This window comes from Sceloporus undulatus, chromosome 7 (genome assembly GCF_019175285.1).
Source record: "Sceloporus undulatus isolate JIND9_A2432 ecotype Alabama chromosome 7, SceUnd_v1.1, whole genome shotgun sequence".
NCBI lineage: Eukaryota > Metazoa > Chordata > Lepidosauria > Squamata > Phrynosomatidae > Sceloporus > Sceloporus undulatus.
The window spans coordinates 11,300,603-11,315,089 of record NC_056528.1 but is presented as its reverse complement, the minus strand read 5'-3'; the positions used below and the strand labels follow the sequence as shown (position 1 = coordinate 11,315,089).

The following is a 14,487-nucleotide window of genomic DNA, read 5'->3' as shown; positions in this document are numbered from 1 at the left end:
AGGTGGCTCCTAAAGCCAGCCCCAGGGCAGCTCCCTCCAAGTCAAAGGGAGGAAAGCGCCAAGGAAGCCGAGAGCCCTCCGGAGCCCGGACGGAGTCGGGCCTGATCCAAAGCCTCTCCCCGCCGGAGAGCTCCCTGCCCTCCTTGCTCTCTCCTCTTGGGAGCAACGCAGGGCATTGAGAGAGGGGCTGGCCTCCCTTGGGGGCCCTCCCTCAGCTGGCCCTCAGCAGGAGCAGGAGGCGGCGGCGGCGGCGGCGGCGAAGGAGGCGGGCCGGGCACCGCCCCGGAGGCCTATAAGGCGGGCGGGCGGCGTGGGGCTGGCGGCGGCCCTGCTCCCGCTGCTGCTGCTGCTGCCGGTGGCAATGGCGTGGGGCTGGGCGGCGGTGGCGCTGCTGGCGCTGGGCCTCTGGGGCCTGTGGCGGCGCTGGGGCTCCCCGCTGGCGCTGCTGCGGGGCCCGGAGGCGGTGGGCTACCTGCCAGAGCCCGGCTGGAGCAGGGCCCAGTCCGCCCGCCGCGCCCGCCGGGGCCGCCGCCTGGGCCACCCGATGCCACCCCGCTTCCCCAACGGCTGGTTCTGCCTCCTCGAGTCCCGCAGCCTCCGCCCCGGAGAGGCCCGCAGCCTGGCCGCCCTGGGTGAGTCCGGCAGTCGACAGGAAGAAGGGCCCGGGAGGCCTCCCGCCGTCAGGAGCTTCTCTGCCTCGGGAGCCAGCAGGAGGAGGAGGAGGCCGAGGTTCAGTCTCTGCCCCGCCGAGAGCCAGCCGCCTGCAGCCCGAAGCGAGGGGCAGAGGAGGGAGCCCTGGGGCAGAGAGAGAGAGAGAGAGGAAGGCCCCGAGCCCCGGCCATGAGGCTGGCTCCCCTTCGGGCGGGCAGAGAGAGGGCCATCCCCTCTGGCCAGCCTGGGCCTGGCTCTCTCGGGGGACACTCTTTCAGCCCCGAGGGCTCCCTTGGCGCCCCCCTCCTCGGCCCCCCTCGAGGGTCTCTGTGTGCCTGGGCAAGGGCCGGAGGCAGGGAGAGGAGGGGTGAGGGGTTGGGGCAGAATCCCAGGGCAAGGCTGCTCCATGGGCCTCCTGGGTGTGTTGGGGACGATGGGGGCGGCAGTGCTCTTGGGCGCAGGCAGCCCGTTCTGGCCCCTGCTCTGGCCTTACACAGGGGCCCTTGCCTGCCTTCGTGGGCTGGGCCCTCCTGCCTGGGTCCCTTGGCGGCCTGAAGGGGCCCAGGACAGACCCAAAGGCCCAGCCACTTCCTTTTTCCTTATTGCCCCTCGGCTGCCCTGGGCTGGAGGACTGGGCACGGCTGCCAGGCGAGTGCCGCCACTCCTCGGGCGAGGAGGGACTCTCTGCCCCCGGTGACCCTTCCTCCACTGCCTTGCCCTATCTTGTGGCCCAGCAAGAAAAGCTGGTTGGGGACGGAGAGGGCTTGCCCGAGGCAGGCGTGGCATCCTCCTGGTGGGCCCCACGTTCTCTCTGGCTCCGCCAGGCCGGGACCCACGGCGGCAGCCTGCGCTTGACAGCCAGGAGGGCCAGTCTGGGCCAGTGACTCTGGGAGGTCCAGCAAGAGGGCAAGGCCTGCCAGCCTTGGAGCCTGGGCGCCTCGTGCTTCTGAGTGAGGTCTGTGACTTCCCTCGTGTCCCAGAGAGAGGACCCCCAGCCCTTTGGGCCTTGGTTGGGGGCAGCCCTCCCTCGTGCTAGCTCTGATTCGAGGCCTCGTCCTGCACACTTTTACGGTGATTCTCTCCGATGCATGGGTGCCCAGGGCTGAACAAAGCCAGCCTGCAAGGTGCCCACAATCGAACACAAACAGTGGGAGGCAATGGAGGGAGCGGCAGGAGGGAAGCATGTGGCCCGGCCTGCCTTGACCCCGCTGGGAAGGGGCTTGCCCTGGGGCCCGAGAGCAAGGGCAGGGGAGGGGGTCGTGGCATGACGGTGTCTGGTCATTTTGCAGATGGCCCCTGGCTTAGGCTGCAGACTGCCTTGGAGGTTGGAGTGAGCTGGGAACTGGAGGCTTGTGCCCCTTTGGGAGTGGAGGGCTGAGCCCCTTGTGCCAAGCTGGGGGCTGGGAGTGGGCAGGGAGGGATGCCAGGCGCTTGTCTGTCCCTCTGTCCGTCCATATAGCTTGGGGGTGGGCAGTGGAAAAAAGGGCTGGTAGTGCAGCTGATAACCCTTCTTGCCTCTTTGTTCTCCCCAAGGAAATATGCTTGGAGGGGGCGAGGGTGGGACTCTCTGGCCAGTCTCCTTGGATCCATTCTTTGCCTGCTTGCAAATCCTGGAGCCAAAGGCAGGCCTCAGGGGAGGCGGCAGAGGCAGCGGTGTTGTCTCCACAGGGGCCTCTCTCTGTGTGTGTTTATGGGGAATGCGGGGCCAGCCTTTGCCCCTCTGCTGGGGCTGGCTATGCCTCCACTCACCTGCTCTGTGGCAGCCGGAGGCACACAGCCATCCATAAAGCTTCAGGTGGTGGCTGCAGAGCGCATGAAACGTGGCCTGTGGCTCAGGGGCTTCGTAAGGGAAGGAGGCAAGGCAGGTGGGCATGACCGGCCGTGATGGAGGCCAGTGGCTAGGAAGGAAGGAAGGAAACGAGAAGCTAGGGTTTTTAATCTGCAAAACTGAAGGAATTGTATAGACTAGAAGTTATTGTTGGTTTTGTAGAAATAAAAACTCAAGGTGGCATTTCCAGTGGCATTTTCTGTGCGCCGCCTGGGTCCCCTCTTGGAGAAAGGAGGGCTGCCAGTGCAAGAGAGAGGTGCCTGCCTGACCTGCCTGTGAAGCCACTGTGCTTCTGGACATGTGTAGAGTGCTGCTGGAAGGCTTGCTTGGCAATGGAGCTGCTCTGAGAAGCAGTGTGGGGAGTGTGTGTAAGTGTGGTGAGTAGGGGTGCCAAGCGCGCTCGGGAGCCATTAGGGATGCTGCCGCCTGAACATGTTGGATCACGCGCTCCTCCTGGCTGCCTCTGCCAGTCAGCAACTGCCAAAATTGGGCTTCCAGGGCTTCCCAGAACCCAGTTTGGCACACCTTGGCACTGATTTGGGAATGTGTCAGGCTGACCTGATCCTAGCTATATGGCCCCTCCCCACAGCTGGGACTAAATGGGGCAGGCCTGAGGGCATTGCAGGGGTGCCCAGACGCAGGGGGCAGACCAGGCCCCCATGAGAGTAGGGGTGGGCTAGGGACCTCTGTGCTCCCATGCTTCATTGTCCCCCACCTGGGCAAACATTTGGGCATCCAAGAACTATAGCAATAGCTAGTACATTTCTATACCACTTACCAATGCACTAAGTGGTTCACAAAGTGTAAGCTAATTGCCCCTCACAAGTTGGGTACTCGGACTTCTCTTTCTGGCCCGCTTTTGGTGGCAGTGCCAGGCCTGTGGGACCTTCTGCCACTGGGCATCTCCTCCTTGGTTCGCTTACAGCTCCATGCATGAGAGGGACTTGGCTTTGGAGCCCCAGCTGCCAGCTTCCCTCGCAGAGTCTCTGTTGTGGCCAGACAGTGTTGCCTGTTTTGTGACTGAGTTTGCACAGAGGTGGGATTTGCTTTCACGGGGCTTCTCTCTTTTCTCTTATTTACTGTTTTCTGTAAATAATAATAATATTTTAAAAAACAGCTGCAAGCAGTGGGATATGAGACAGACTTTAAAGACAGGGATTCCTTCCCCGCCTCAATGTACTTTTGGGGCACAGATGTGCCAAGTGGAGCTGGTTGCGCACCTGGCAGCGGTTGGTGCTCTGGAGGGGCTGGTCCTCCCCTGCCTGTGGACGCAGAGGCAGGTGCTAACTGGCATCTTCAGTGCCTTGGGGTAATACAGCTTCAGAGGCAACAGTTGGCACAAGGTTGGCACGGAAAGGTGTGAAGGCAATAGCTGGGAACATGCTCTGCAGAAGCCAAATTCTTCAAAGAGTCCCCTGGGGAAAGCAGTATTCCTTGGAAGCTCAGCTGGCATCTCTCCTTGGCACCTCCCTCACCCCACTCCCACCCCACACCTCTTCACTTAACAAAGGCCCTCCCTTTTGCCTTTTGCCAGAGCTGGAGGGTCCCTGGCCTACACACCAGGAGGGGCCCCAGGCAGGGACCCTTGGGGGGCTCTGAGAGCCACTGCTGTTGCACAACACCCACAGCCCTTCTCCCTCCAAGGGCACCCTCCCACTATAGCAAAATAGGGACAGTCCTGAGCCCTTCTGGATGCAGAGGGACCCCTAAACCAGGGCCTTGTTGGTCTGGAGGTCTGGTGTCACCCCCTTTTTTAAATTCACAGGAAGACCCCCTCTTCATTCTCTCTCACCTGACTGCTTTAAAAGCCAGGCTTAGCTCCAAGGGTAGATCTTCTGACGAGTTAGGAAGCAAAATGGAAGTCTTCATACCTGGAAGAAAAAGAGAGCAACTGGGTGAAGTCCAGCCGCTGCTGGCTCTGGCCAGGAGCAAAGCTTGCCCCCCTTGAGATCTTCCTCTTCCTGGCTGTTTCCACCTCCAGACCCACTTGTGCCCTTCTTTTCAGGGGGCTGTTGCTAGTGGTGGTGGTAGTAATTTCTTGGATCTGCACAGGAGCATGGTCTGCTTCAGCGGTCCTAAGGTTTGAGGGGCAAATTTTCTCCAGACCCCAGCTGTCCTGCCTGGAACTGGGGCGCCCTCCGGTGGCTGCTGCTGAAAAGCCTTCCCTGCCCAGCAGTGCCCAGCAATGCCCAGAGGCCTCCAGCAGGTGCCCTCTTCCTCCTCTTCCTCCTCTTCCTCCTCTTCCCCCTGCCCCAGCCCAAGATGGCACCAGACGGGCTCTGCCCACTGCTGGCTTTTCCAGCTTCCAAGCTTTGGCAGGTGACTCTCTCTCAAGAGACCAGGGAGGCTGATGCATCCTCACCTTCTTTCTCTCCATTCTTCTTTCCGCAGGGGAGCAGTTTGCTGTCTTCCGGGACTGGGATGGGAAAGCGCATGTGGTTGATGCATACTGCCCTCACCTGGGGGCCAACCTGGCAGTCGGGGGCCGTGTGGTGGGCAGCTGCATCGAGTGCCCCTTCCACGGCTGGCAGTTTCACGGAGAGGACGGCAGGTGCACGCGGATCCCCTATGCCGAAAAGGGTGAGAGGCTTTGCTGGCTGTGGGCCTTAGGGCTGAGGAGCTGCAAGATCTGCTGCTGGGGGGCCTTCTCAGTTGGTGAAAGGACAATCCACCTAAAAGCCCCCACCGGGGCCCAGGGCCAGGGTTTCCAGCGCTGCCACTCAGCTAGCCCCTGGGTTGCCCTTGTGGGAGGTCAGTGGAGTGGAGTGGGGTGTGGAGGCCTCCTGGGCTCTTGGGTGGAAGGAGGAAACAGGAGGCATCTCTTAGCTGGCTAGAACTTTATGGGGCGAACATCGGTCAAACCTCTTGCAGAAGAAGCGTTTTGTGCTGCTTTTGTAAAATAAACTTTGGATCCCTCAGGGTAGCTTTGAGGCTCTGAGGGCAAAGAGCCAGCCTGGCAGCCATTTCTCTCTGATGCTAATGCCCCCTCCCTCTCCCTCCTGCAGTGCCCAGCTTTGCAAAGGTCAAAGTATGGCCGTCATGTGAGGTTGGCGGCATGATCGTTGTCTGGTACCACTGTGATGGCATCAGCCCAACCTGGCAAGTCCCGGAGCATAAGGAGATTCTCTCGCACGAGTGGGTGTTCCGTGGTATCACCGAGCACTACGTCAGTGCACACATTGAGGTAGGGGCAGGTGGGTGGATGATAATCTGCATGGCTGCTGCTGTGAGTTGCCTCCTTGTCCCTGCCCCCTTTGGCTGTGATCTCTGCTCTATCCATCCTCCACTAGCTGGGCATGCGGGTGCCCCCCTTCCTCCATGGGGTGGGTGGGTAGGTAATCCTGGAGCTTGTTCACGATGTGGGATGTGCCAAGGCTCTGACCTCTGCAGCCACTCACACCATGGGGATGGCAAAGGCAGAATGCCCGCTCTCTGACAAAGATGCTACCACAACCATCTGCAGGCCCAAAGAGGGCAGTGACCAGGCTTGTGAGGGTAGTGCCCCCCCCCCCCACCACATTTATCCCTCTCTCCCCATGCCAGGAAATCCCAGAGAACGCAGCTGACGTGGCCCACCTTGCCTTCGTCCATGGCCCCTCCATCCTGAGCGGAACAGACCTCCGGTTCAGCAACTCCCAGCTCTGGGCCTTCTTCAAGCATCACTGGCAGGTGGGTTACTGGGACCCTCCTCTGGGAATTGGGCTCTTCCAGTGTGGCAGCTTTAGCCCACTTTTGGTCCAGCTGGATTCTGCCCTTTGGGGCTCCTGTTTGGCTGGCTGGTATCGGATGGGCTTCAGACAGACTCCCCTGTGACATTGGTGCAGATGGAAGAGTCACAGCTATGACATTCAGGGAGAAAGAGGGATCAAGCGACAGAGTCCAGGACATGTGGGGAATGTCGGAAAAATACTCTCTGGAAACCCCACTGAGGGGCAGGTTCCCCTGGGCCAAGAGAAGGGGGAAGGGGCACACAGTCCCTCTGTATCGTGAGACGCCCCTGCCACCTGGGCCGCTCTTTTCTCTCCCAGGCGGAGTGGCAGCCGGAGCCAGAGCCAGACCCACACTGTTCCCGCCTGCTTGTGAAGCATCATGTGACGGTGTGTGGCAAGCACTTCTCCCTCTTGGACTTGGTCATCAACGTCAGGCAGGTATGGCACGCTGAGTGCCAAGGGGAGTGTGGCAAGGGGAAGGTGGTGCCCATCCAGAGAAGTTGGGAGAGGCGAGGGCAAGGGGACGGGAGGCAGGCGGGTACTTGGTGGCAGAGTAGCCCCAGTGCGAGCGGGTGGGTGCCCCTCTGGGAGCAGGGCAGGGCAGGGCAGGGGGTGGTATCCTCCTTTCTCTGCCTGGGGAGGGAGCCATGGGCTGGATGAGCCAAAAGGCCGGCTGGACACAGTGGAAGAAGCCCTCCTCTGGTCAGCCAGATTCTCTCCTGCCTGCCTCCCTCCTTTTTCCTATAGCTAGATAGTTTATAGCTATATTTATTGTATATTTTATATCTTGTGACTTTAGATTGTAAGCCATTGGCAGGTTTTATGTTATTTTATGATTTTGTAAAGTGCTGTGCAAGACCTACGGTGCTATATAATTAAAAACTAAACATCATCCTCATCCTCATCCTATCTCTTCCAGCAACATGGGCCCATGGGCCCCCTCCCCTCAATAGTTCAGTGGCCTAGTGCCTGCTTTGCAGCACCAAAGGCCCAAGCCCAGTCCAGGTGGTACTTTGAGCAAAATTGACTATGAGCAATCGGGTGAGCGGGGCTCCACTCCCTGAGGCCCCAAGGGAATCTGCTGTGGCCGGTCAGGAGAGTGGCTTCTTGGCCAGATGGCTCCTCCCCAGGCATAGTTTTGGGACCAGAGACCCCTCTGGCCTCTGAAGGGCAACCTCCATGAAGCAGGACACAGGGTGCTCTTCTCTGTGCTGACAGCACCCTCCTCTTGTTTTACCCAGGTGGGGCCTGCCTTAGTCTTCATCGTCTTTGAGCACCCTTTCTTGGGCCGAGGGGTCATCATCCAAAGCGTGACCCCCGTGGAGCCTCTCCTGCAGCAGGTGGTCCACCGGATGTACTACCAGCGCAACATCCCAGCCTTGGTTCCCAAGTTTATCCTGTGGGCAGAGAGCGTCCAGGTAAGGGAGGAGAGCTTGGAGGTGGGTGGGTCGGTGGCCTGGTTGTGCTTGGCTCCTCTTGTGTGCATAGCTCTATGGCAGTGGTTCCCAACCTGTGGGTCGGGACCCCTTTGGGGGTTGAATGACCCTTTCATGGGGGTCGCCTAAGACCATTGGAAAACACCTATTTAATTACAGTTATGAAGTAGCAATGAAAATAATTTCATGCGTTTGGGTCACCACAACATGAGGAACTGTATTAAAGGGTTGCGGTATTAGGAAGGTTGGGAACCACTGCTCTATGGGGAGAACAAGGCCCCTCTTTGTCCTGCCACCCCCCCCCCACACACACAGGTCCTGGATGCTCCTCTCCCACCCAGGACCCAAAGGTCTGCCTTGCCCTCTGGACAAGGGGGAAATCTGGACTCTGGAAGGTCCTGGGGAGGCTTTGTGCAGCCAACAAGGCTGGCCCTTGGCTCCTTCCTCCAGCTGCCTGTGTTTTGTGTTTCAGAGAAGCAAGAACCAAGGGCAGGTTTACACCCCATTTAAAGAAGCCAAGGGGTAAAAGGCACTTCGAGGGGGCCAGATAGTAAATGGCACTGCAGCCCCACTCCCCAAGTGCATCAAAGGCCCAGTAAAAGCCTTGCCTGAACTCAGCCTGTGACTAACACATTTGTTCTAGTTCTGGAGTGCAATGTGGATTCCTTGGTTCTGGGCATATGGGCTGCAAGGGTTCTGATCTCCCTTTCTTTCTCTCTTCCCCAGTTCGAGAGGGACGTAATGATCTGGAACAACAAGAAATATCTCTCCAAGCCCCTGCTGGTGAAAGAGGATGGGCCGATCCAGAGGCACCGGCGCTGGTATGCCCAGTTCTATGGCAAGGACGGCGTGAGGGCCACCAGCCCAAGAGCCAGCCTGGACTGGTGACGGCCTCCAATACCTTTCCTGGCCCAGCTCAAGGTGATGAAGGGCCCCTGAGCCCTGGGGGTGGTCCGGGGCAGTTGCATTTTCAGCACTGCTGCTTCGATGGACCATGCTGCAGATGCCACCAGGCCTTTGGCTGGGGGCTGCGTGTGTGTGTGGGTGCTTTTGTTCCCTCGTGGCCCCAGAGGATGTAGAAGTGAGGAAGGGGCTGCACACAGTTTGTGCTTGGTAGTGCCCCAAGAGGTGCCATACCTGTTGCAGGTTACAGAAGGGCTGAGGCCGGTGCCAAAGCCTTTAGATTCAAGAGAAATTAACCGTGTGCCTTGTGAGGCTGGCATGGGTGGCTCCTACCCGGGTCCTTGGAAAAGGGGGGTGCATGTGTGCCTTTGGGTTCCTGTGTGTCTTTGCAAATACATCTCAGGAGTAGTGAGGCTGCCTCTCTTTCCTTTGTGGGACATGATCCCTACTGGATAGCAAGTCCCAGACTCTGGGAAACACCAAGCCAACCCTCCAAAATTGGTGCCCCACTCTGCCCCCGCCCCACAGGGAAGCAAGGAGGACTTCCCTGCCATTCGGTCTCTGAGCAGCCCTCCTTCAACCAGCAAGCCCATTAAGTAAAAACCATTAAGTAAAAACACACCAAATGCTGAGCCAGATCCTAGGCAGGCGCTCAGCCCTCAGACCCCCATCCAAAGACACTGAGGACGATCAAGTGTTGGGGTCTCTTTTCCCTTTGGAAGGAAAGGTCAGCCTTTCCCCCCACTTTAGCCAGGAAACCCTTCCTTGGTGACACCACTGTAGACAAGACTAAACCAAGAGTTTCTTGTTTATTAACACACAGCAAGCGTGACAGTAGATAACTTTCTCTTTTTAAATACAGTACATGGTTCGGGGGGAGGGCCGGCGCCCCTCCCCAAATTCTCCCCCCTCCCTCCCCCCCGCCCCCTCCATCATGAAGACAAGCCAGTGGTGGCATTTTTATAAAAATAGTGTGTCGCTACAAAAGTATAAATTAATGCTACCGGTATTAAGAAATATTAAACACAGTAAAACTTATAAGGATTAAGAAAAATATTCATTAATACCTGTAGAAAACTCTGGCCTAAAAAATATTTTTGTATATATTTTTTAAACTTTTTCTGTAATTTTTTTAAAGATGACCTTTAGATTTCTGTGACTCCTCAGGTAGAGAAGAAGCGCGCCCTCCGCGGCGTCATCCCTTGATATTGCCTGGAACCCCGAACGGCGGCAAAGGCAGCGGCGGCGCTGCGGTGGGGAAGGGGCAAGGCAGGGGCAAGTGGGGTGCCCAAAGAGCAGGGATCTCCTCCCATCCTTCCCTTTCCCTCTCTTCCCCATGGAAATTGAAATGGCAGCACAGCACAAACACATGCATTCACACACATTGGGGGGGGGGGGGGGGGGGATGGACTTGCCCCTGGTGAGACTGGCTTCTCTGCCTGGAAGCCCACTCCAACGGCCCTCAAGGACAGCACAGCAGCCAACCAGTTTCCTGCAAAGAGTGCAGCCCAAGGGATGGGGGCTCTTGGCTGGCCACCATTCTCAAACAGCAGCAGCCCCTTCCCTCTCTGGAATGGTGGCCAGTGGAAGGGGCTGTGCTGGCTGGGAAGGTCTGGGGTGAGGCTGGGCTGACCACCTGCGCCCCCCCTTGCCACCTTCATCTGGGCTCAGCCCCCGACAAGGGTCCCAACTGCATGCCACCCCTCAATCGCAAGGTCTTCCACGAAAGGCAGCTGCAGCCTCTGCCCACCAAGCCCTGGTCTGCAAGAGTGGACAGGGTGATGGGGAGGCTTGGGAGAAGGCTGTTGCTTTGAGGAAGGGCATTTTTGGCTCCCCCCTAGTTCCCTAAGAGGCCCCCCTGCTTGCCTTTGATGCTGGGACCAAGTGTGGGGCAGGTGGTCTGCTCCACTCATCTATGGAGCACCAACTCTTGAGCAGGAGCTACCTGCCCCAGCAGAAGAGGGGCTTTGGGCTGCAGAACACCCTCTACCAGGGCAGCATTTTCAGACCCAAGGGTTGGGGGGTGGGGGGAGGTCTACACCGAAGGAGAGAAAAGGGTGTGAGGGCAGGTGGCCCTACTGGAGGATTCTCCTTCTTTGGAGGTTGTTCTTAAACACAGGCTGAATGGCCATCTGTCAATCAGGGGTGCTTTGATTGTGAGTTCCTGCATGGCAGAATGGGGTTGGGCTGGATCAGGGCCCTTCTTGGGGCCTCTTCCAACTCTAGGGTTCTGTTTCTAAGCCAGTTCTCCTCAAGCGCAGCTGCAGAGTCTGCCCCTGTTGGGAATGGCTTCTGCTTTGGAAGAGAGACAAGGCCTAGTGTATTCCACACAACTGGTCAGTTTCCAACTCGGGGAACGGGGATAAATGGGGCAGACCTCCTGCTGCCCCCCTGGCACACACCTGACCCTTCTGCTTCACAAAGCCAGGCTCTGCAGCCAAAGAGCTGGCCCAGAAGTGGGAGCCTTCTCTGCCCAGCCACCAGAGCCATTCTGGCCATGGCACCGCTGTCCTGACTGCGGTTGTTTCCTGCAGAGTGGCTCAGTGGAGGGAGGAAAACCATGTGTGGGTGCAGATATGGGTTTTTTGGGGGGGGGGGTGGCAGGTGGCTAAGTGGAAGTAGCCCCCTTGGAACAAGTGAGCGCTTGCTTTCTTCCCGACTGCAGGCAGAGCCTGGAGGCTGTTAGACTCCCCCATCTACCCTGCTTTTTACAGCAATGGCCGTCAGTTTGGAGCTGCCAGGGCTGAACATGCCCCTGCTACCCCTGCCCCCCCTTTTGGAGCCTAAAGGAGGGAGACACGTCAGCACCACACACCTTGTCCATCTTACCTTCTGCCAAGGGAGGAGGGCCTTGCCCGAAGAACCACCGCTGCGGGGCCAGCTATTTTTTGAACACGGAATATAAAGATGACAGGCTCAGAAGCGGTCAAGTGCTTTTGGGAGGTCACATGGTGCCAGCTGCCATGGTCAGCCCCGCTGAGGGAGAAGACTCCAGCCGACCCACTGCCACCACGGGGGTCTCGCCCTCTGGGAACGGCACCCCCAGCCCTGCTTCACCTGACAGAGAAATCTGACGCTCGGGCCCCAAAAGAGGACCATTTGTGATACACCAGAAAGCGGAGAGGACGGGACGGGCGAGGAAGAGGGAAAGAAAACCTACCGAAGACCCAGATTAGTTACAGACATTCCTTGCTGTAATAAATTATTTCAGGTCTAAATCAACCAACTCTTTTTTAAAAAGAAAGGTAACATCTTTAGTAATCTAACTCAGGAAGAGAGAGAGAGAGAGAGAGAGAGAATATTCTCTTTCAAAGAACGGGGGGGGGGGGGGACCCAATAAAGGCAAAAACAACTTACTTTTAAAAAATCCTTCACGTCTCCATTCCTGCTTTCTGGGAGATCTGGATGAGTCTGAAACGCAGCTGCCTGCAAACCTGGAACGTGGCGAGTTCTTCTAAGTTCTGAAGGCCAAGATGCAAAGCCTTCCTCGCGGCGCATGGTTTACTCTTGGGATTGGGGCCCACAGAGGGCCAGGCAAAGGGTCTCCCTGGCAGGAGGGCCGAGGGGCGCGGCAGCATTGGGGGGCAGAAAAGATGGGGAGAGAGGGGTTGGAAGGAGGTCTCCATGTTTTAAAAAGGATAATAATAATTATAATAATAATTATAATAACAACAACAATAACAAAAACAACCCTTCAAGTCAATTTAGAAACTCAGCTGCCTGAAGATGTCGGAGTATAAGCATCCAATTGGTCTGCCCTCTAAAGACATGCCTTGCGTTTGTCAAGTTCACACACTTTTCTGGAGCAAGGAGTGCCCTTCTTAGCGGAGGAGGAAGAGGAAGAGGGCTCCCCCACACCCAGGACTCCTTCCAAAGGTAGCTTTTTATATACATATTAATATATATCTATATATATATCTATAAAAAGCATTTTCTCTCTTGGCTTCTTGTGTCCCAGGGCATTCAGAATGAGGTCCACAGTGTTTAGAACTTAAATGGGATTCTTGGTTTGGAACAGTGTTTTGCCTGAGGCAGCAGCGGTGGCGGCTGTGGCGGCATCAATGGTCCGCTCTGGAGGGGGAACGCTCCCCCCACCCACCCGCCTCCCCCTCCCCCTCCCCTCCCCCAAAGAGTTTTAAAGCATGTTGGACTTCAAGAACATGAGTTTGTTCATATCCTCGGGGCTCAGGAGCCGCCGCCTCTTAATCAAGAGGGCTTGTTCACACATATTTACACAATTACTCCTGGCCCCCACTGCCGGCACGGCCAGGAGCCAGAAGGCCAGCTTGGCCAGTTTCGTGTGCTTCTGCGTCACGCAGGACCAGTACTGAAAGAGGTCGGGGGGCGCCTGGAAGAGGGGCTCCTGCAAGTAGTCGTAGACCTCATTTTTGCTGGAGCGATCCTCCTCCTGGACCCCCGGGGAGCCCTCGCCGGAGCCACGTGGCTTTTTGGCGGACGGCTCAAACTCCGGCTCCTCAGCCCAGGACTCCTTCACCTCATTGATCAGCTCGCACACCTTGCCGATGATCTCTTCGTGCTGGTAGGGCGGCACAGGGCGCAGCTTCTGCTGAGGGTCCAGGATCATGGCCACCTTGTGGGCCGAGTGCACCTTGAAGTTCTCCTTCAGGGCCTCCAGGAAGAGATGGCAGAGCTTGCTGACGATGCCTGCGTCGTTGGCCTTGGCGGTGAAGAGCTTCTCCAGCTTCACGTAGGTGGGCAGCACCAGCTGCAACGTGGGGCGGCTCTCGCAGCTCAACTCGATGACCGCCTGCTTCACGGGGGCCAAGATGGCTGCCAGGTTGCTGAGCAGGTGCTTGTTGAGGTTCTGGATGAGGTTCATCTTCTTGGCCCGGCTGTAGAACTCGCAAATCTGCTCGTAGCGCTCGTGGACAAGCAGGAGGGAGTCCGTGACCGAGAGCCAGCAGGGTGGGGGTGCTGTCTCCTCAAGGGAGCCAAAGGTCTCCTTGGAGATGCCTGCCGAGCCTGCCAGGTCCTCGCAGACATTGAGCAGCTCAATGACCTCGTGCATGCTGCGCGCCTGCAGCGTCCGCTTGCTCAGCACGCTCTGCACCACCGAGTTCAAGGCGCAGGCTGAGCAGCGCAGGCAGAGGCCTGCCTTCGAGAATGCCGAGGCGTTCACCTTGCAGTCTGTGACGTAGACTGTCCGGATCTCGGGCATCACAAACTCCGACAGGACGTTCTGCACCCAGTGGTGGACCAGGTCGCCATTGTCCCGGCCGTCCACCCCTTTGACGCCCAGGACGTAGCTCTTGATGCTGTTGCCCTCTGCCTGGTAGGCCGTCAGGATGTAGCAAGAGTCGGGCCCCACGCTCTGCGAGTGGCAGGTGACCCCAATGCCCAGGCAGGCGTTGCTGCCCAGGGCACAGGTGACCTTCACCTTCACCTGGTTGTACATCCGGGGCAAGTGCTTGAGGGCCAGCGTGTTGAAGTTGCCCAGAATTTCCGTGACTGAGAAGGCCCCGTAGCGGGCACCGCTGTCCACCAGCGTCTGTGCCAGCTTGATGAACTCCTTACTGCTCACCACGCTCAGCGTCCCCAGATCAGCACACATCACTCGCAGCAGCCTCTCAGCAATGTTCTGCCGCTCTTTCTCAGGGATGGCGCTGTTGGCCAGGGAGCTGCCGGCTGGCACTGGAAAAGAAGAAGAAAGGGCATTCTTTAGGGCTGTGCTCCTTGTGGCATCAACTGGAGCAGGGAGGAGTACGCTGGCCCACTAAACTGCCTCCCAGAGCATCCCAGAGGGCTCCTGGATAAACCATCATGAGAGGGGACCGTTTCACATGGGGCTGTGGGAGCAGAGGCCTGAGGACGTCTGGGGCTGCTCTGCAACAGTCATGATTCACACTCTGAAAGCGTCCTCTCCCGCTTAGAAGTAAGCAGAGCCTGGCGCTGTAGGACGCCTGAGGAAGAGCCCACAAGTTAATAGGGAAGCTATTCT

The 14,487-nt window shown here is 57.9% G+C and overlaps 2 protein-coding genes across 9 annotated transcripts in view; one reads left to right on the top strand and one right to left on the bottom strand.

Moving 5' to 3' along the window:
* Nucleotides 1-361: 361 nt before the first annotated feature.
* LOC121936429 (cholesterol 7-desaturase nvd-like) lies at nucleotides 362-11,280 on the top strand. Its single transcript, XM_042478665.1, has 8 exons — nucleotides 362-632; nucleotides 4,871-5,059; nucleotides 5,485-5,663; nucleotides 6,023-6,148; nucleotides 6,508-6,627; nucleotides 7,431-7,607; nucleotides 8,352-8,546; nucleotides 11,194-11,280. The coding sequence occupies exons 1-7, from the start codon at nucleotides 362-364 to the stop codon at nucleotides 8,511-8,513; spliced, it is 1,224 nt and encodes a 407-aa protein (XP_042334599.1). The 3' UTR covers nucleotides 8,514-8,546; nucleotides 11,194-11,280.
* Nucleotides 11,117-14,487, bottom strand: part of ZNF618 (zinc finger protein 618) — a 34,872-nt gene continuing 31,501 nt past the window's right edge. For all 8 annotated transcript variants that reach the window (XM_042479067.1, XM_042479069.1, XM_042479070.1 and 5 more), the window contains one exon: nucleotides 11,117-14,180. In XM_042479067.1, coding sequence (XP_042335001.1) covers nucleotides 12,664-14,180 — 1,517 coding nt within the window. In that variant the 3' untranslated portion in view covers nucleotides 11,117-12,663. The remainder of the gene's footprint in view (nucleotides 14,181-14,487) is intronic.